A 22981-nucleotide genomic window follows, 5' to 3' on the forward strand; every position below is an offset into this window, starting at 1 on the left:
TATAGACTCAGATCACAATATAGTAGTGAAGAAGAGTAGGCTGAAGTTCAAGACATTACTCAGGAACAATCAATACGCAAAGAAGTGGGATACGGAAGTTCTAAGGAAGGACCAGATGCGTTTGAAGTTCTGTAACGCTATAGATACAGCAATAAGGAATAGCGCAGTAGGCAACACAGTTGAAAAGGAATGGACGTCTCTAAGAAGGGCCATCACAGAAGTTGGGAAGGAAAACATAGGTACAAAGAAGGTAGCTGCGAAGAAACCATGGGTAACAGAAGAAATACTTCAGTTGATTGATGAAAGGAGGAAGTACAAACATGTTCCGGGAAAATCAGGAATACAGAAATACAAGTCGCTGAGGAATGAAATGAATAGGAAGTGCAGGGAAGCTAAGACGAAATGGCTGCAGGAAAAATGTGAAGACATCGAAAAAGATATGATTGTCGGAAGGACAGACTCAGCATACGGGAAAGTCAAAACAACCTTTGGTGACATTAAAAGCAACGGTGGTAACATTAAGAGTGCAACGGGAATTCCACTGTTAAATGCAGAGGAGAGAGCAGATAGGTGGAAAGAATACATTGTAAGCCTCAATGAGGGTGAAGATTTGTCTGATGTAATAGAAGAAGAAACAGGAGTCGATTTAGAAGAGATGGGGGATCCAATATTAGAATCGGAATTTAAAAGAGCTTTGGAGGACTTACGGTCAAATAAGGCGGAAGGGATAGATAACATTCCATCAGAATTTCTAAAATCATTAGGGGAAGTGGCAACAAAACGACTATTCACGTTGGTGTGTAGAATATATGAGTCTGGCGACATACCATCTGACTTTCGGAAAAGCATCGTCCACACAATTCCGAAGACGGCAAGAGCTGACAAGTGCGAGAATTATCGCACAATCAGCTTAACAGCTCATGCATCGAAGCTGCTTACAAGAATAATATACAGAAGAATGGAAAAGAAAATTGAGAATGCGCTAGGTGACGATCAGTTTGGCTTTAGGAAAAGTAAAGGCACGAGAGAGGTAATTCTGACGTTACGGCTAATAATGGAAGGAAGGCTAAAGAAAAATCAAGACAAATTCATAGGATCTGTCGACCTGTAAAAAGCGTTCGACGATATAAATTGGTGCAAGCTGTTCGAAATACTGAAACATGGACTGTGGGAAAACCGGAACAGAAGAGAATCGAAGCATTTTAGATGTGTTGCTATAGACGAATGTTGAAAATTAGGTGGACTGATAAGGAATGAGGAGGTTCTACGCAGAATCGGAGACGAAAGAAATGTGTGGAAAACACTGATAAGGAGAAGGGACAGGATGATAGGACATGTGCTAAGATATGAGGGAATGTCTTCCATGGTACTAGAGGGAGCTGTAGAGGGCAAAAACTGTAGAGGAAGGCAGAGATTGGAATAGCAAATAATTGAGGACGTAGGTTGCAAGTGCTACTCTGAGATGAAGAGGTTAGCACAGGAAAGGAATTCGTGGCGGGCCGCATCAAACCAGTCAGTAGACTGATGAAAAAAAAAAAAAAAAAACTAGATCACATGCTGAGAAGCGGCTCATATATCTGTGTAGAGAGTACAGCCCACTGCGCCTGTTCTGGACATCAAATCGGGATAGTCACGTGATTTGTGTCGAGGTCCTGTGAACCGACCAGTCTGTGGATTGTTTTTTGGCGGTTGTCCATCTGCCTCTGCGAATGGGGGCTGGTTCCCTTTATTCCGCCTCAGTTACACTATGTCGGCGGTTGCTGCGTAAACAAGTCCTTTAGCTACGCGTATACCACCATTACTCTACCACGCAAACATAGGGGTCACACTCGTCTGGTGTGACACGTTCCCTGCGGGGTCCACCGGGGGCAGAACCGCACAATAATCCTGGGTTCGGTGTGGGGCGGCGGAGGGGTGAAGTGGACTGCGGTAGTCGTCGTGGGGTTGTGGACCACTGCGGCTGCGGCGGGGACGGAGCCTCTCCGACGTTTTTGGAACCCCGGTTAACATACAATACAATACAATGTTCAGGTCGGGACTCTGGGCAAGCCAGTACATTTCAATAATGTTGTTCATAAACCATTGCGTCACAGATGTTCCTTTATGACAAAGTGCACTGCAAAGGCCGGCCGCGGTGGGCAAGCAGTTCTAGGCGTTTCATTCCGGAACCGCGTGATTGCTACGGTCGCAGGTTCGAATCCTGCCTCGGGCATGGATGTATGTGATGTCCTCATGTTAGTTAGGTTTAAGTAGTTCTAAGTTCTAGGGGACTGATGACCTTCGATGTTAAGTCCCATAGTGCTCAGAGCAATTTTTGAGCACTGCAAAGCTTATTCAAATAGTCAGGCTGTCAAATGGCTTCATATTCTTTCGCGTTTAAAGTTTTCATAAAGGCAATAAGGGAACCACAACCTCACCACCAAAACACCTCCGTATTGTGAGGCCAGCTAGACTTTGGTGTTGGCACTAAATGATAGGTAGTACGTTCTCCAGGCATTGCTTCCAGTGAATTTCCATAGGGTGTAGCGTGACTGATCAGTCCAAATCATTCGTTTCCGGTTGTAACTTAGCAAATTATTACGGGCTGTCATCTTAAATTTGAAAGCGTAGCTTGCTGTGGAGCCGGAGGAGAGCGGATTTTGGTTCTCACGCTGGCACCATTAAATATTAATCGACCTTTTTACACTTAGTGTACCACATTCCATGGATAACACTATCGTACTGTTAAAATTTCAAATCAGTAACTTCCATATTTTTTGAGATATAAATTTTTACCTAAAACACGTATTAACCGTGCTGGAATTGTGAAGCTGAGATAGGAACTGTAATGTATTATCTATAGTAAGAACTGAAACTACAAGCAAGAGGATAGATTGACATAATATAAGTTTCTGGAAGTTTCTTTAGTTTCATTATCACAGATTTCTGACGTAATTGGTTCAAATGGCTCTGAGCACTTTGGGACTTAACATCTGAGGTGATTAGTCCCCTCTGACGTAATTAAAAGTACTTTTGAAAATTATTGTTTCCATCTTCTTTTGGTCGTATGAGTGTTTCTGAGAGACAGAGGTTAAATTCAGGATATACGTTAAGTGAGAATGTGATATTTCATTAAAATTATGTAAATGTATGCGTGAGAAAATTGTCGTGCAATAGGGGAGGCGGTGATGTACGTCCGGTTGAGTCTGCTTTCGAGTGAGAACACCTCCGTATTGTGAGGCCAGCTAGACTTTGGTGTTGGCACTAAATGATAGGTAGTACGTTCTCCAGGCATTGCTTCCAGTGAATTTCCATAGGGTGTAGCGTGACTGATCAGTCCAAATCATTTTTGTCTTGTTTCAAAGACAACAAACCAACCAAAGGAAATTTTTGACATTTTTTTGAACGACTCATGCAAGAATCCCAAGCGCTGGTTAGTTTATCTTTCAGCTACTGCCTCGGCGTGTAAGGTATTTAGTCTAATTTTCTTCAACGCTGCTTTTGTCGGCTAAACCTGTACCTACCATCGCAGGGTTAATGGGCAGACAGCGTGAAACGTATTCAGATAGGTGGGCTGAGCGTTTAAAGGATGGAGACACCGATCCGACCCACCACACTGTCACCCACAGTCCACTGGCGGCTCGCTTCACAACACACCAAGTGCTGCTCCGCAGTCACTACAGAAATGCGCGGCTTACGGAGAGCTGCGCGAGCGTTCTACCACATTCCTTATAACTCGAGGTCACGAGTGAATTTTACGCTGACTTCATGTGACCTTTTACAACCACCCTCCACCATTGCTGGCCAAGCGGTTGTAGGCGCTTCAGTCTGGAATCGCGCGACCGCTACTGTCGCAGGTTCGAATCCAGCCTTGGGCATGGATGTGTGTGATGTCCTTAGGTTAGTTAGGCTGAAGGAGTTCTAACTCTAGGGGACTGATGACCTCAGATGTTCAAAAATGGTTCAAAAGGCTCTGAGCACTACGGGACTTCTAAGGTCATCAGTCCCCTAGAGGTTAGAACTACTTAAACCTAACTAACCTAAGGACATCACACACATCCATGCCCGAGGCAGGATTCGAACCTGCGATCGTAGCGGTCGCGCGGTTCCAGGCTGTAGCGCCTTTAACCGCTTTTCCACCCCGACCGGCCCTATGTCAAGTCCCATTGTGCTCAGAGCCATTTGAACCATTTTTTCCCACCATTGCTCGATAGTCCCTGTTCTATCAGGTCCGCCTGGTAGAAGTTGTTCCTTCGCATTTCTGCTTCAAGATCACATCACCAGCAGTTGTTTTAGGCAGCTTTGGAAGCGCTGAAATGTCACCCATGGATTCGTTACTAGAGCGGCATTTATTGACTAGGGCGCGTTCGAAATGACTCGACTCTCCTGACCGACCCATGCTGCTCTGGTGACCACACGGTACTCCCAGAACCTTTCAAAGCTTTCAGACCCTCTTGCTACAAGTGTGTATATTAACTTTTCTGTGTGATTAAGCTGCAACAGAAGTATATTTCCCAGTGGGAATCTGAGGCACACATTTGTGTATGTTCAACTTTTTCATCACGTGCAAGTACTGCCAACTGTCGGGCATCTCCGTGAAAATGTCAGCAAGTCAATGCAGCAGTGCGCAGCAGGTCGTGACCACCAGAATACGCACCTGTGGTTTGCTACCTGTATTCCACTGTATAACTGCATATTGCTATCGTTGTTTTGCATGCTAACTATTGAATGGTCATTTGATCGTTTACTACGAGGACAGTAACGCATCGCATTTTTTTTTCTCAGCCGAAAACAATGCTACGAATGCGAAGCCTTACGTATGTGTTATTAGAAGTCTTCTGAGAGAGCGCGCCAAGTATCCGTCACTTCCGGCAGATGGCGTAGCTGCAGCAGAGTTTCAAAATGGCGTCTGTAGGTGATGTACGCTACAAGCAACGTGCCGTCATTGAAGTTCTCACTGCAGAGAAAGGAACTGTGGGAAAAGTTCACAAACGCCTGTGCAAAGTCTGTGGAGCATCTCGTGTCGAGAGAAGTACAGTTAGTTGCTGAGCACAGAGGGTGAGCTATCAGGAGGTGATTAGGCGGAGCTCCACGATTTGCAGCGATGGGGAAATCTATCCACGGCTGGCACACTTGATCTACCCCTCGGAATTCCACTTGTTTGCGCCATTGAAGCATGCCATCCTCGCAAAACATTTTGAGGACAATTAGGAGGTCATTAACACAGTGAAGCACTGGCTTCGCCAGCAGGACAATAATTGGTACCGACAGGGCACACACGCCCTTGGTTTGCTCTGGAGGAAGGCCATAGGATGGGATGGACATGACGTGGAAAAAGAGTGTGTGTAGATAAAACGCCATTCTTCCGTGTGTGTAATTCCAATTATGTTCAATAAAGAATTGTTGAAGTAAGGATGTCGTGCATTACTTTCTGAACAACCCTTGTACAATATGAATTATTCCATAATTAGTTATTTTAGTCCATAAAATAAAGTCAAGTGTAGAACGTATGTTTTGGAAATGGGTACATATTTTTGTAAAAATCTTACCTCTGAAATCATTAAAAATTGCCTAGGAACTTTACCCCATAAAGAAAAATTTTTGCTGCTCCAGAAAAAAATCGGATGTGAAAGGTTTAAAACTTGCTGCCGCACCTTTCGTGAATTCATCTGTTAATTTCGCATTACATAGGAGTGTGTGGATAGTTTTGATCAGATTCCGTATTACCAGTTTCCAATTAAAACTTTGTGAGTACAATGGAACCACTGCTGCGAAATGGATACACTGAAAACTGCGCAGGCCTGGCGTGTTTGTTTATTGCTGCCGTGTCCTAGTGAACGTGGTCTGAAAATGCGGGAACGGAGCTGCTGATTACCCGCACACGGTAGAGCTTCGCTTTTCCTTCGCCCGCTGACACAAGCGAGTAACGATAGCACGGAGGACGGAAGGCAGCGTTTGCCACGTTTTGGGACGTACCGGTGGTCATCAGTGCCTTTAGAATACAACTCACCGAGGAGACTGGAGAAGCCGGTGACGCCGGCGTTGTAGACGAGCACGTCGACGCCGCCCAGCGTCTCCTCGACGTAGCGGAACGTGGACAGCACGTCCTCTTCTGCGCTGACGTCACACACGACGGAGTACAGGCGTGGCTCCTTCAGCGCCAGTTCCTGCAGAGAAAACACCCTGTCCTCAGTGACTTCATATGACAACACCACGGTGGAAATGTGGCACCATTTCTAATAGGATACTTCGAAAAATGGCACGGTAGCAGCATTTCAACACTTTCAACAGAGAGTACGTCATTTCCAGAAAGACTGTCCAGATAAAACATAAAAAGCTCATTTCCAAGTCATTTACACTGGTGTCCAAAATTAAAGCAGCTAACCGCTATTTCCCCGTCCTGTAATTCACGATATAATCTTACAAACTGTCAACCAGATGTCCGTGCGGTCGTGTTCTGCATGGAAGATGGCATTCCAGTCAATACACAACCAAGCCAACGATGGCGTCAGGGGACCTATGAAACGAGGTAGTGTTTGTCGGGTAGTCCCACATCCACAATCGCTGTGTACACATTCACAGACGGTGCAGCGTGGGACAGAGAAGATGCGTACCAGACTCTCTACGGTGGAGGGCCATACAAGTAAGGGAAGCAGGACAGTCGCAAACTGTTTCACCCGATCGCTTAATGTGGATCGTTCTGTTGTTTCTTGGTTGTGGCGACAGTTTATAGAGACCGAAACTAAATTCCGAAGACCAGGGCAGGCCAGACCACATTTACATCTACACATTTATGCTCCGCAAGTCACTCAACGGTGTCTGGCGGAGGGCACTTTACGTGCCACTGTCATTACCTCCCTTCCCTGTTCCAGTCGCGTATTGTTCGCGGGAAGAACGACTGCCGGAAAGCCTCCGTGAGCGCTCGAATCTCTCTGATTTTACATTCGTGATCTCCTCGGGAGGTATAAGTAGAGGGGAGCAATATATTCGATACCTCATCCAGAAACGAACCCTCTCGAAACCTGGACAGTAACCAACACTGCGGTGCAGAGCACCTCTCTTGCAGAGTCTGCCACTCGAGTTTGCTAAACATCTCCGTAACGCTATCACGCTTACCAAACAACCCTGTGACGAAACGCGCCGCTCTTCTTTGGATCTTCTCTATCTCTTCTGTCAACTCGATCTGGTACGGATCCCACACTGATGAGCAATACTCAAGTATAGTCCTAACGAGTATTTTGTAAGCCACCTCCTTTTATTAATCGACTACATTTTCTAAGGACTCTCGCAATGAATCTCAACCTGGCACCCACATTACCAACAATTAATTTTATGTGATCATTCCACTTCAGAAGAGAGGGCCGTTATTTGGCTGTAAGGGCACGTCATTACCGCCTCAGTGCTGCAAAGCATCAGGCATGTGACCTTGCAGCATTCACTGGACGTGTTGTATCGAGGCAAATGGCGTGCGGAAGTCTTAGGAAGAGTGGCTTTTATTGTCTGAGACCTGTTGCACGTGTACCTCTGACACGTGTTCACAGAAGGGAACCTCTGCACTGGAGCCGCCAGCATGCCAGCTGCACGGTCGAACAATGGGCCAGTGTTCTTTTCACAGACGAGTCCTGATTTAGTCTGGAGTGCGCGTGAAACACGATTTTGGGGCCCAAACGTAGTAGAAAGAGACCAAGATCGAGGAGGATTCCTAATGGTGTCGTCAGGCATTATTTTCACCATTGGAACACCTCTTCATGAAATTGTATGGGTGAATCGGCAAGGTTTAACTGCTGTGAGGTATCGCGACGAGATGTTGGAACCTCATTTGGTGTAGTTGCTAGGTGCTGTGGCCCAGACGTCTTACTGATGGACGATAATGCTCGACCTCATAGAGCACAGGTGGCTGATTTCGTGGGAACGGAAGCTACTGTACGCAAAGGGTGGCCTGCTCACTCTCACATAGCCTAGAGTGTAGAGCACTTGCCCGCGAAAGGCAAAGGTCCCGAGTTCGAGACTCGGTCCCGCACACAGTTTTTATCTGCCAGGAAGTTTCATATGAGCGCACACTCCGCTGTAGAGTGAAAATTACATTCTAGAAACATCCCCTAGGCTGTGTCTAAGCCATGTCTCCGAAGTATCCTTTCTTTCAGGAGTGCTAGTTCTGCAAGATTCGCAGGAGAGCTTCTGTGAAGTTTGGAAGGTAGGAGACGAGATACTGGCGGAATTAAAGCTGTGAGGTCGGGGCGTGAGTCGTGCTTGGGTAGCTCTGTTGGTAGAGCACTTGCCCGCAAAAGGCCTAGGCCCCGAGTTCGAGTCTCGGTCCGGGACACAGTTTTAATCTGGTAGAAAGTTTCTTCTCACATAGCCTGTCTGTGATGCTCTCGACAGACAGTTCGCATCACGTCAGCACTCTCCAAGACTGCGAGCAGCCCTGCAGCAAATACGAGCGTTGTTTCCTCAAGACGAGACTGATGACATCAGCCACTGTGCGTCCTGTCGCTGCCACATCCGTATTGCCGCCAGAGGTGGTCACATCCCACAGAGAGCACGTTAACCAGTTGTCGGAATGTGTGAAAAACGCCCGTTAAGTTGGAAAAAACGAGGAACATTTTTGTCTACTACTATGCATGTTGCAGTTGCTTGCGATCTGTATTTTTTAAATGGTTTCTACTTTAATATTACCTATTTGTATTGTTTTGTGGCAAAATAAATGCAACCTTGCAAAATTTCCTTTTGTTGCTTTAATTTTGGACGCCAGTCTATTTTATTTTTTGCATTTCAGTGTTCACATAGACACGTCTTGTGGGGAGATGTGATTGTACAGTCATCTGCCGTTGCAGATGTAAGTTGATCTCGCAATTTGTTTGCAATGTTTTATCTCTATACTTGTTTCATCCCCGCAACCATAGAGGCAGGAATGGAGTGAGGGCGGAGGAGCTGTTAGTCTAGCAGAGATGCAAACATTCCACTCTTCCGTCGATAGATTTAAAAATACATAAGGTGAAACGTTTGGAAATACCTTTTAAATTAATGAAACGGCAATTTTCATTGATTATCATCATGTCCAACTTTGGTTTAGGCATGCTTGCCTGTTCCAGTTTCAAATAGAACGTAGCAGGTCTTTCCGTCCCCTCTTAGAATGTCTAACATTTGTTATCCCCTGATGCGTATTCGTTCTTATAACAACCTTTGAATGCTCAATGAAAACAATACCAATTCCCGCTATACAGGGTGTTACAAAAAGGTACAGCCAAACATTCAGGAAACATTCCTGATACACAAAGAAAGAAAATATGTTATATGGACATGTGTCCGGAAACGCTTGCTTTCCATGTTAGAGCTCATTTTATTACTTCTCTTCAAATCACATTAATCATGGAATGGAAACACATAGCAACAGAACGTACCAGCGTGACTTCAAACACTTTGTTAAAATGTCCTCCGTTAGCGAGGATACATGCATCCACCCTCTGTCGATAGATGCGCTGATGCAGCCTTGGAGAATGACGTATTGTATCACAGCCGTCCACAATACGAGCACGAAGAGTCTCTACATTTGGTACCGGGGTTGCATAGACGAGAGCTTCCAAATGCCCCCCATAAATCAAAGACAAGAGGGTTGAGGTCAGGAGAGCGTGGAGGCCATGGAATTGGTCCGCCTCTGCCAATCCATCGGTCACCGAATCTCTTGTTGAGAAGCGTACGAACACTTCGACTGAAATGTGCAGGAGCTCCATCGTGCATGAACCACATGTTGTGTCGTACTTGTAAAGGCACATGTTCCAGCAACACAGGTAGAGTATCCCGTATGAAATCATGATAACATGCTCCATTGAGCGTAGGTGGACGAAACTAAAATGAGCTCTAACATGGAAATTAAGCGTTTCCGGACACATGTCCACAGAACATCTTTTCTTTGTGTGTGAGGGATGTTTCCTGAAAGTTTGACCGTACCTTTTTGTAACACCTTGTATAGGTTTATTTGTAGGCAACCAGTTTCGACGTTCGCTACGTCATCTTCAGGCCTGTATAACGGCGATTGGTACTGTTTTTATTGAACCTTGAACAATCGTAGTCCTATACTCGAGCAGAAGATGGAGTTTCATTCCTTTGAATGCGTTCGCTCCATTTCTTTCTATAATGGTCTATTTCCTAAACTACGCTTTCGTCACTTCACAGTTTCCTACCCGACGTGCAGCAGCGAACTGGAGGCCTCAGGACTCTCAGCTCCGGTGCTTCAGTCCTCCTGCTCAGACTGTATTTAAAAAGAAAATTAAAAAAATTGTACTCGTACTTCTCGCGGTCCGAGAGTTGCATACAAACTCAATCGACAGTCTCGATGATTTTTGACACTTCCAGTATCTGGCAAGATGACGCTCACAGTAATCCCAAGACTTTGGAAGATGTTGTAAGTCTAATTTTTTTGTGTATTTTGGATTCTCTACTATAATTTTTCATTGATTTAATTAGCGCTATGACTCTATGTGGTATTACAGATGTGTTAACTTTATGTGCTCTCATTCCTGTTGCAGTTACCGGTAAGATTCGGCGGAAGACTCCAGAGAAGGAAAGGGTACAGCCGGTCGTAGGGCTGTTGTTACACAGATTTCGAATAGTTCTGTGGTACGCCTCAACGGATATTTTATGGGATATCGGAACCTCATCGCAAACAATGGAAGTGCAATCCTTTATCAGTTAGTAGTGTTATTTTGCTTTAAAACGTTAGAGATGCTGTCCGTGCCGTAGGAGAAGTTTGCAGGTAGAATACGCTCTTCGTAAAGGACCTGCGGTGCTAGCGCTGGCGTGACGCGGTAGTTGAGCTGTCTCACGTCTGCCACCACTAGATAGCGAAGGCATCAATTTCACAGTGGCAGAACACTTCATTCTAGACTCATGCTCATGAATTAAGGATAATGCTGATACGTGGTGAAACAACGCTCTGGTGGGCGGTTTGCGGGTTTAAATCACCTCAGGGTATGACCATGCGGTGCATGTGACCTGCGGTCGTCGCACGGTGGCGCTGGCAGCAGAGATGTGTTGGTGCATGTCGGAGTACGGTGCAGCGAGTAAGTGTGCAGACGTTTTCAGACGTGCTAATGGTGACTGTATGTTGAAAATGGCTCAGAGAACACACACTGATGACGTTATGAGGGGTAAAATACTAGGGCGACTCGAGGCTGGTCAAACACAGCAGGTCGTAGCACGGGCCCTTCGTGTGCCACGAAGTGTGATCTCAAGATTATGGCAACGATTCCAGCAGACAGGAGACGTGTCCAGGCTCTACATTACGGGACTTAACACCACAAGAAGACCGATATCTCACCATCAGTGCCCGCCGACGGCCACGGAGTACTGCAGGTAGCCTTGCTCGGAACCTTACCGCAGCCACTGGAACAGTTGTCTCCAGACACACAGTCCACAGACGACTGAACAGACACGGTTTATTCGCCAGAGACCTGCAAGGAGCATTCCACTGACCGCTAGTCACAGGAGAACCTGTAGAGCATGGTGTGAAGAACACAGTACATGGTCATTGGAACAGTTGTCCCAGATTATGTTCAAGGACGAGTTCAGTTATAGTCTGAACCGTGATTCTCGCCGGGTTTTTATTTGGCGTGAACCAGGAACCAGATACCAATCCCTTAATTTTGTTGAAAGGGACCTGTATGTAGGTCGTGGTTCGATGGTGTGGCTTGGGATTATGATTGGTGCACGTACACCGCTGCGTGTCGTTTACAGAGGAACTGTAACAGGTCAGGTGTATCGGGACGCCATTTTGCACCAGTATGTCCGCCTTTTCAGGGGTGCAGTGGGTTCAACCTTCCTCCTGATGCATGATAGTGCACGGCCCCACCGAGCTGCCATCGTGGAGGAGTACCTTGAAACAGATCAGGCGGATGGAGTGGCCTGCCTGTTCTCCAGACCTAAACCCCATCGAATACGCCTGGGATGCTCTCGGTCGACGTATCGCTGCACGTCTTCAAACCCCTAGGACACTTCAGGAGCCCCTACAGGCACTGGTGCAAGAGTGGGAGGCTATACCCCAACAGCTGCTCGACCATCTGATACAGAGTATGCCAACTCGCTGTGCGGGCTGTGTACGTGTGCACGGTGATCATATCCCATACTGATGTTGGGATACATGCGCAGGAAACAGTGGAGTTTTGTAGTACATGTGTTTCGGGACGGTTTTCTCATCTTATCACCAATACCGTGGACTTACAGATCTGTGTCGTGTGTGTTCCCTATGTGCCTATGGTATTAGCGCCAGTTTTGTGTAGTGCCACGTTATGTGGCACCCATTCTGCAATTATCCTTAATTTATAAGCATGAGTGTAATCAGCAGCCAATTGTCACGAAATATTTGTAACTTATATACACAAACCTTCCTCGTGAATCACTCTGGCTGCTAAGGGAAACCATATCATCATCCCTACAGAACTTCCTAAGATTTTTGACGGATTACCAATCCATTCCTTTTAGTGGCAAAAAATATTTCCTTGTTACAAATTAACAAATTTCGTAATATTTCCTTCACTTTCTCTGTGAAACTTCGGTTCTTGCCAAATTTAGTGAGTCTAGATCAATGGGAAGTGCCCTACAGGCTTCGATGGGTGACTGCTGGAAAACCTTTCGGGATGTGAGGTCGCAGTCCAAGAAACTCTTCTGTTCCTGACGTTTCGTCCAGGACTGAGCTGGACATTTTCGGAGGCGCTTTCGCTGAGTATTGCCGATTGCCGATTGACCGTTCGGACGTCCGAGAGCAACATAAATACTGTAGGAAACGGGGGGGAGGGGGGTGGTCAAAGTAACACATGATTAGCAGAGATAGTCCTTGTCAGAGATAAAACTTAACTATCGATTGTCATCTTCTCAAAGATAAAACTGTCTATCGATTCTGCAGAGGTATTGTCCATATGTCGCTAAGTTTCATTGACTCCTCTTCCCTATTAAAATTACCCTAAAGCAGAATCGGTGGACATATTTATCTTTCTTCTAGAAGTTTATTTTGCAGCTTCGTATAGCGTGAAAGTGTGCTACAATTCACATATGGCTTTCAACAGAATGAGAAAGTTTTAGAGGTAGAGAGAACTGAATTACTTAACTTATCCTTTTATTTACTTTTTTCTTTATTTATTGTTCCTTGGGACCAAATTAAGGTGAAGTCTCCATGGTAATGGAACGAGTCAACACGTGGAATTATAACACGATAGTAGAAACAAAAAAATGAAATATAAAAAACATATTCAGGTGATAAGTCTTAAGTTTAAATAAAGAAAATCAACAATGTAACACTGGAATTTGCTTAGTTTTGTAGTTCGCCCAGGAGCTCCTCGACAGAATAGAAGGAGTGAGCCATGAGGAAACTCTTCAGTTTAGATTTAAAAGCGTTTGGGCTACAACTAAGATTATTGAGTTCTTGTGGTAGCTTATTCAAAATGGATGCAGCAGAATACTGCGCTCCTTTCTACACAAGGGTCAAGGAAGTGCATTCCACATGCAGATTTGATTTCTGCCTAGTATTAACTGAGTGGAAGCTGCTAACTCTTGGGGATAGGCTAATATTGCTAACAACAAACGACATTAAAGAAAATATATACTGTGAGGGCAATGTCAGAATTCCCAGACTATTGAATAGGAGTCGACAAGAGGTTCTCGAACTTACACCACATATAGCTTGAACAGCCCGTTTTTGAGCCAAAAATACCCTTTTTGAATCAGAAGAATTGCCCCAAAAAATAATACCATACGACATAATTGAATGAAAATATACGAAGTAGACTACTTTTCGTGTTGAACTGTCACTTATTTCAGATACTGCTCTAATGGCAAATGAAGCAGCATTTAGTTTCTGAACAAGATCCTGGACATGGGCTTTCCACAACAGCTTACTATCTATCCGAACGCCCAGGAAGTTGAACTGTTCAGTCTCGCTTATAATATGCCCACTCTATCGGTTCTTGTTGAATTGGGAGTAATAAACTGTAAAAACTGTCTTACTGTGATTTAGCATCAAATTATTTTCCACAAGCCACGAACTTATGAAGTACATTATTTGATACTATTTCATTATTACACACTAGATCCTTCACTACCAAGCTGGTGTCATCAGCAAACAGAAATAGTTTTGAATCACCTGTAATACTAGAAGGCATATCATTTATATAAATAAGAAACAGCAGTGGTCCCAGCACCAACCCTTGGGGAACGCCTCACTTAACAGTGCCCCATTGGGACTGAACATCACTACCACTCTCAATATTGCGGAGAATTACCTTCTGCTTTCTGTTCTTAAAGTAAGAGGCGAACCAATTGTAAGCTACTCCCCTTACTCCATAATGGTTCAACGTCTGAAGTAATATTTTTGGTCAACACAGTCAAAAGCTTTCGTTAAATCAAATAAAACACCTAGCGTTCGCAACCTTTTATTTAATCCGTCCAAAAACTCACAGAGAAAACAGAATATAGCATTTTCAGTTGTTAAACCATTTCTAAAACCAAACTGTACATTTGACAGCAAATTATGTGAATTTAAATGCTCCATTTACCTTGTATATACATCCTTCTCGATAAGTTTAGCAAACACCGATGGCATAGAAATAGGTCTAAAATTGCAACATTATACCTGTCTCCCTTCCTATAAAGTGGCTTGGCTACCGAGTACTTTAATCGGTCAGAAAACCGACCACTCCTAAAGGAAAAGTTACAGATATGGCTAAGTACTGAGCTAACATACATAGAACAATACTTCAGTATTCTGCTAGATACCTCGTCATATCCATGAGAGTTCTTGCTCTTCAGTGATTTAATTATTAATTCAATCTCCCTCTTGTCAGTCTCATGGAGGAGCATTTCAGGTAACAGTCTCGGAACACTTTTTTCTAAGCGCTCTATGTCATTCCCTTTTGGGACTAGGTTTCTATTTAGTTCACCTGCTATATTCAGAAAGTGATTATTAAATACTGTAGATATATGCGACTTGTTGCCATTAACTAGAATTTACATCCCCGAGTTCAAATGTACTGATGAGCTTCAGGAGCAACTAACAACATAACTGTTTGAATGTCCAGCACCTATTTTATCTCTCAACTGGACGCATAGTAAGTTTAATGCACAGGGCTGCAGCTAGTGTGTTCACATAATGTGATGAATGACAACACAGAAGTGCAGAGAGCTACGAGTTAGTTATTGGACAGTTCTGGAAGGCAACGTCACCTGGACAGAGTACACCTCGACGTCTATGGCGACGACGAGCATGCCGATCTGGAGCAGCTGCCGCGCGATGGCCACCCCTATTCCAGAGTTTGCTCCGGTGACCACTGCGAGGCGGCCGGCCCAGCGAGGGTCTCCAGAGCTGGAGGGCTGGAGCCGGGGTCTCGCGGCAGCAGCCGGCGTCTTCTCCACTCTCTCCTCTTTCGTTTCTTCAGACTTCTCACTCATTGTGAAGTTTGTCCACTACACCAAGTTAACTAAATCACCACTGCTACTACAAAAGAGAAACTGCAAGAACTATTTTCTCACCAATGAAATAAGCGCAGTTCACTGTTGAGCAGCACCAAATAATTGCAGTAATAGACGAACAAAGCTATTGTCACATACGTAACTCTGTTCGCTCGAATAACGCTCTGTCTGTTCATTATACATCTCAACAAGTTCTTCTCTCCTTCGTTGCAAAGAGTGGCAGTACCGACCACAATACTTTGGTTCCACAGAACACGAACACGATTCAAAAATCGGACCTATCTTCGGTACGACAGTCACATTCAGCCACATTCATTCATAAAAAAAAAATTATTTTGATGCCCAACTCAGAAACAGGTTCCCCTCTCTTGCAACTAAATTTCTTGGTCCCCGCTAATTTCCCTATACCCTGTTACAAGTTTACACTTCACAATATGCTTCCTCTCGCAAAGTGTGTCTTTTTTTACGACTTAACTTCGATACAATAAGTAAATGCTGCGTGTCTTTTAACTGTTTACTGATTGAGAAAACTGCCTTTCAGCACATTGCATAGAGTGTGTGGCACAAAAAGACGTTCGTTTGATGATGTTACTTCTATATCTTCTCACCAAGTGGTTTCACAATTATATCATGTACCTGAAAAACAATTAATTTACGTTAATGCATACAATCTTATAATAAAGATATTTACATAGTATTACTAATCTTATATAAAGTTTGAATTGCTCTTAACACTTAATATAGTCTCTTTGAATTATCTTTGTTTGCAGATATTAACATCAAATTTGACTGGTTTCAACTGCTAAGCAGTCAATCGCAGTTAAAAAACAGAAAACAATGAATGCAAGTAATTAAGGTGAAACTTCAAGGCAGATTAAAATTGTGTGCCGAACCCCGAGACTCGAACTCGGGACCTTTGCCTTTCGCGGGGAAGTGCTCTACCAACAGAACTACCCAAGCACGACTCACGCCCCGTCGTCACAGCTTTACTTCTGCCAGTACCTCGTCTCCTACTTCCCAAACTTCACAGAATATCTCCTGTTTCATATCAGCGCACACTCCACTGCGGAGTGAAAATCTCATTCTGGCAATTAAGGTGAAATATGAAATTAAAAAGATGCTTAAATTTCACACATGGACTCCTACGATTTCCTTCACGTAATTCAAATTTTTGAGTGATCCACTCATGCTTTGTACAAAACAACTTCTTCCATTCCAAGCTTGCATTATGATTTGAATGTAATATTTTTTTCTGTTGAAGTCCTTTACTCGCCTGCTAAAAACAAAATCTTTTAGATTTTAAATTAAAAATTTATGTGACATTCATTTAATGAGTCAAACAGTAATTTTATTTTCGCTTCAGTATTTTATGTTTTTCTAGTTTTCCTAATGTATGTAAACTGTGTGTCTTTCTGTACCCTGTACTGATGAAGTTCATCTTGCTGTTATAAAAGTAACACAGAAGCATGAAAACCAGTTCGTATGTTGTGATCAATAATGTGATAAGTTATTCTGTAAGAAGCTGAATGAGTATGTTTCCTGCAGCATGTATGCACTTTTGCTTCATATTTTTTGGTAATTACCTGTATTCTGTCTTTTCTGGTCTTTAGTTCTTATGAAGTCTGCTTAGTAGTTGAAACTAGTTAGCCTTTATATTAATTTATACGATGGAGACAATTTCAATAAATTATCTGTAAAGACTAAGTTGTGCTCCATAGATAATGTCTAGACTCATGAAACTTGATATTGGTAGTTTCTGTTCTGTCATTCAAATTTTGTGGATAAATATAATAATATCTAACTCTTCACAAAGACAGATAAAAAATCGAGTGACAATAAAGTTATTTGATGATCAGTGGGGCAATACATAAGTTATCTCCATCACCAAGAAATTTTAGGGTATTCTGTGACTGGGTAAAGGTAGATGCTTCTCTTATCTTACTGTGAATTCAAAATAAAAGTATTGGGCCTTTTCAAATTGTAGCAACATTTACAAACTATGTATAAACAAAATCTGCATCAGGTATGGGAGGGAAGAATATGCACATTTCCTTCACTAATAATAACATTATACTGACCACTGTTTCTGTGATATATTTAAGTAGCATGCCAAAGCACATGTTTCAAGAGGAGAACAATATTAAATAAAACCATCAGTGGATATATTTCTGAATGTAATTAAAATTGCAATTGATAGTTGTTTGGGATAAGATGGGGTACAAAATACTGATGAATAATTACTGCTCTAATCATGTGGATGTGGAATAGTAATTAACACTACAGACACTTGTGATGTACTGTGGAAGGAAACACGAACACTAAGGGTGATTATTACAAGGATAAAACCCACAATTCTCCATCCATAGAATATGGAAAATATGAAATAATGTGCATTTCAAGACTAAAAGAGTAATTACAGTGAACCCAAACAATGCAAAGAAACTCTTACATAGACTCCACATCTACTGTACTGGAGTAGCAACAGTAATCTACATATATCGAAAATTTGGTCTTGGTAATAAAAGTATCTGTAGTAATTTATTAAATGATACTTTACTGCTGTATAGTGTCTTCTAAAAAAGTTAAAAATATTGTTTCAGACATTATGACACAGCAATTAGTCATTTAATTTTTAAATGTATATTTTAATATTGTCAGTTTACTGTTTGTTTCATGTTTAGTGGTTACAGATTTATATTTCAAGAATAAAACTATTTAATGACTTTTCCTGTCACACCATATTTGGGTACTCTACATCCTGTACAACTATAGGCACTATCTAATTATGAATTTCAACTTATTTATAATTACCTTTCTACAAAGCTTGCTTTTGGTTCTGCAAAAGACAATTAAGGATAATTATTATAATTTTACATATTTCTTAATATCTTTTAATAAATTTCTTTACCATTATCTGATGATACATTTAGGTCTTACTGGGTTTTAAAAATGTGAAAAATGGAACATGGACTTTCATTCCACTTATTTCAACAAGGAGAGAGAAAAATATATTTGAACCACTTAACATATTAAACACATATTTTAACTATATATATTCGCCTCAAGTTGAGCTGAATCAACACGAATTATGTATTTCAAACATATCTCAGTTTGGAAATCACAAGATTTGTAATGCACCACCTGCAGTTACATTTATAAAAATCCACTGCAAACTATAAATAGTGTTTTCAAAATTTCATTCTGCTTTAAATTATTTGTTATCTATTTTGAAGACAGACTACATTGTACCTTAAAATACAAGAAATGGGCTCATTTTCATTTCCTTATAACATATGTGACATTAAAAAAGCAATAGTATCAATTTAGTCTTTGTCATTCAATATTTCTAAATGTTCATCTTTTTAATATCTTCTGTTCTTTAGTTTCATTATTATAGTCTTCCTTTCTTTAGTGTGTCCAGTTATTTTCTTTTTCTTTTTAAGTCAGTACAACATCAGTTCACTGTACAAGCATTACATAACCGTGTCATACATTTGCTGTCCTCTACTGTTTTATACTGCAGAGCAATATGGCACCTATTTTTTATTCTTTTGCTGGTTTTTATTTTAATGCTTTCCTTACTTTCACCAAATTAAATACAGAGGAAAAGTTAGTCAATTAGCCAATAACAGTTGACTGATGATGCCAACAAAAGACACAACTTCACAATAGATCAAAATTGCATTGCACTAAGTTTTGAATGGATACTATCTGATACTCATTTGCACACTCTTTCAATATATGATTACTAGCAACATAGTAATTGAATACTAGTACAATTTAAAATATTGATAATATTCTCACTGTTACTCTCAAGTTACTATATAACACTTCCTTATTTTTGTAAAATGTATAGTTGATATAATAAGACATCAAAAACGAAAGTAAGATTATCTTTACATACAGTAGTATAAGTGCAATACGATAAAAATACCAACGAAATCCATAATTTAGTACTATCACACCCAAGACATTCTGTAAAATGCTGGTTCATCTAAAAATTACGCGTAATTACGAAAGTAAAGTTCTAGCTAGTATTCTGTTTTAGTTTTATAATGTACTGAAATTAGAAATGAAACTGCAGAATCTCTTTCCTACAGTATCTGTTTTTAAAATATTTATTTAAGTTTAAAATAAATATTTTCTTTTATTTAAATCGACCGAAGTCTGTATTGTGTCCACTATCTGCAAAGTTTTAGAATCTCCTGTGCCAGTAGAAAATGGTAAGTATAAGAAAGTCACCTTGTAGAATATTAATTTTATAAACTACTAATACCGATATGGAAATCCATTTATGGATCATGTAGCATTTTAGCATAAAAAGGAAATACATAATCAAACACATCATACAGATATGTCTATAGGCAACATTGATTCTTTTATTTTATGTAAATTTTGGAGTACAGTTCCAACAGGACAGACAGTGAGAAATGAAATCTGTTGATAACTCTGATGAGTCCTTCAGGGGATAGTACACCTGAGAAAGAGTCTCATGGATAGAAACAGAATGACATTCTATTTTGTGTATGACACTGTTTGAATGTTTCATGCAATGAAAAATTTAAGATTGTAATAGATTATAAGAAATACGATTACGACAATTACAAGCAAATTTGAGGTGTTAAAAAACTAGAGACTCTATTTTTATTGCTCAGAATGGGTTGTGGAGTTAAACATGTATTCGACAATAGAGCCTCTTAAAACTTGTAAAGTTACTCCCCTACATTACTAACACAGCTGATGATAGTGATGACTTGTGATGACTACATTTTTGTGTTCCTATCCTCTATCTTGTCTTCTTGTCTTGCAACGAATAGTAGTGTGTATAAGAGGAGATAGAGAACGACATTTTATCAGAGATTTGCAGAGAAGACTGAATTTGTCATTTGATTGAACTTGAAGAACATTAGGCTGGACAAGGAAATGATGAGAAGGTCAAAATTGCCACCAAGAAGAAGAAACTAGGATACACAGCTACAAAAATGAAGAAAGAATAGGACTTTACTTGTGGCTCAATAGGTATATAAGGAAATTAGCAGCATTCATATCCCAAGAATGACGCCACATTCTGAATCCCTATTTACTTTAATGGCCTTGAACGTGCAGTAAGAAATGGTAAGTATCATGTTGCACTTTAAGAATTTTCCTGTCCATGTGGGTACGTATGTAGCTACCTAAATGAGCCATTATTTATATCAAGATTCTTTCAAATGTCATAGCTATGTAATAACATGTAGACCACTGGACAGGTCAGCGACTACTGCATACTATTTCTAAACCATTAGCTGGAGAGTCAAAGTCCTTCCGTTTCATTGTTCAAGCAGTAGTGTGTTCAGTGTTATGGCACATTTTATCATTCGATTATTGGGTGTTTCTTGCTTTTGTAAGCTACATCCGTGACAAAGTACAACCTGGCATCCATTATCAAAAGTGTCTCCTTAAATTTATTGTGTTTCTCAGAGACAACCCTCACCCTTCGAATCATGAATTCACTATTTTAACTCCTCATTTGTTATGATACCCCTTCGAAGTTAGAAAAAGAATCTTAATTCTGTAGAGACAGTGTAGCGAATTAAAGAGACTATATTTTAAGATATGAAAGCAGTCTACGCATGTGACTGTCAACAAAACTAGGGCACAACCTGGACGTGTGGCGGTGCAGACAGCAGGTAGGAGATCAGCGAAGCTATGTCTTGCGGCAAGAGGTGCGGCTTGTCAGCGAACACCTGCTCGGAGAACTCAGGCCCAAGAGCTGCCGTGTAGATGTCTGTCTTCACCAGTCCAGGAGACACGCTCTGCCAACAGAAATAACAGTTAAACAACTATGGTTCCGCCAGGAACCGTTGTGCACAGCAATAGTACATTGTAAGGAAGGAGGGGCACACAGCAGTCAGTCGCAGTCTCATTAGGTTTTACACTGAAGAGCCAAAGAAACTGGTACACCTACCTACAACATGACGTCACATGGACTCAACTTATGTCTAAAATAGTGCTTGAGGGAGGTGAAACCATGAATCCTGCATGGCTGTCGATAAATCTGTAAGAGTACAAGGGGCTGGAAATCTCTTCTGAACAGTACGTTGCAAGCAATCCAATATAGGCTCCATAAAATTCATGTTTGGAGAGTTTGCTCACTAGTGGAAGTGTTTATTCAGTAGTGTATTCCTGAAGACACTCTGAGCAATTCTCGACTTGAGTATCTTGAAGTTTTCCCGGCGTATTGATTGGTCCATCATATTTCGGGCTTGCAGCCGGATCACGTTGACATCTTGGCACGATATTTCGGCTAACAAACATGCAGCCATCTTCAGGTGACTATGAGACTGAAGATTACTGGTGCGCTTCGTTCCATATATACCGAAAATTGGCGCGGCGGCGCCTGCGCAGTGGAGAAGGCTAACACCGCGCCCCTATCTAATTTGGCGCTCTCCGCAGCAGAATCGGGCGTAGTGGTGTACCTACATTCGCGCTATCTGTCGTAAAGCGCCTTCGCGCAGCTGAGGCGCGGTATCGAAAGTATAAAATCAGTGTCGGGACAATGGCTTTATCCCTAAGTTTGCCAAAGTGACACATTTCATCAAGACCGCCGCCGCCAGGAATATAACTCGGAAGGCTAGCCTGGCTCTAGTAAAGGAGAGGATTTGCTTCACTCGCCGTGAACTGGATCTGATTTCAAGACAACTGTATCACCTTCATTTGGAAATAACATCCAGTCTTCCTTCTTTCACCTGGGAGTGGGTTGACGGAGTCACTTGGGCCAAAGCGGACTGGGCTCACAACAAGTCATCTTCTAGGCAGTCATCGAAGTTTGCACGTCTATCGACAGCATCGCCGCAAGAAGGCACTTTTCGACGCTCCGTGGTTAATTTCACGGATGGAGTTTTGGACAATGCGACGCTGTCTGTACTCGGAAAAGGACTTAACTTCGGTCCTACACCTAAGACTCCACCATTCGCAGATTTAATAAGTGCTATTGTAAAAGCCGTTAGACCCCTTCCCAGCGACGCAGCTCAAGAAATCATACGTGAAACATGCGGTGCACTTAAGAAAGCGACTCCTCTGAAGAACAACATTTCTTCTAGCGAAAGGGCTGCACTTCGCGAACTACGTGAAGATCCCCACACTGTGGTTCTCCGAGCGGACAAGGGCAATGCGACGGTACTTTTTCCACGAAACATCTACAACGAGAAGATTTATAGCCTCCTGGGTGAATCGACATATCGACAGATCGATAAGGATCCGTCGAGCAGAGTAGAAAGAAAAACGACAATTTTGTTAAACTCTTCTACGCTTCCACCTGAAGTCATTAAAAGACTGAAACCGCATAGCTCTGTTCCACCGAGGCTTTACCGTCTTCCGAAAATTCATAAAGAAGGACCACCATTACGACCTGTTGTCTGTAATGTCGGTGCGCCAACCTACGACTTAGCACAACATCTGCCTTCGTTACTGACCTTATGTGGGCAAGTGTCCACACCACATTCGTAATTCCGCCGATTTTATTAGTAGACTGAAGTCGCTCCAACTCCACAATTCTGACTTATTA

At 42.2% G+C, this 22981-nt stretch overlaps 2 protein-coding genes across 2 annotated transcripts in view; both read right to left on the bottom strand.

Annotated features, from left to right (window-relative positions):
* Positions 1 to 15414, bottom strand: part of LOC126291635 (dehydrogenase/reductase SDR family member 11-like) — a 109112-nt gene extending 93698 nt beyond the window's left edge. The window contains exons 1-2 of the mRNA XM_049985199.1: positions 15190 to 15414; positions 5990 to 6146 (exon numbers count right to left, since the gene is read on the bottom strand). Coding sequence (XP_049841156.1) covers positions 5990 to 6146; positions 15190 to 15414 — 382 coding nt within the window. The remainder of the gene's footprint in view (positions 1 to 5989; positions 6147 to 15189) is intronic.
* Positions 15415 to 15984: 570 nt separating this feature from the next.
* Positions 15985 to 22981, bottom strand: part of LOC126291426 (dehydrogenase/reductase SDR family member 11-like) — a 362658-nt gene continuing 355661 nt past the window's right edge. Inside the window, exons 5-6 of the mRNA XM_049984942.1 lie at positions 21078 to 21230; positions 15985 to 16071 (exon numbers count right to left, since the gene is read on the bottom strand). Coding sequence (XP_049840899.1) covers positions 16030 to 16071; positions 21078 to 21230 — 195 coding nt within the window. The 3' untranslated portion in view covers positions 15985 to 16029. The remainder of the gene's footprint in view (positions 16072 to 21077; positions 21231 to 22981) is intronic.

This window comes from Schistocerca gregaria, chromosome 9 (genome assembly GCF_023897955.1).
Source record: "Schistocerca gregaria isolate iqSchGreg1 chromosome 9, iqSchGreg1.2, whole genome shotgun sequence".
NCBI lineage: Eukaryota > Metazoa > Arthropoda > Insecta > Orthoptera > Acrididae > Schistocerca > Schistocerca gregaria.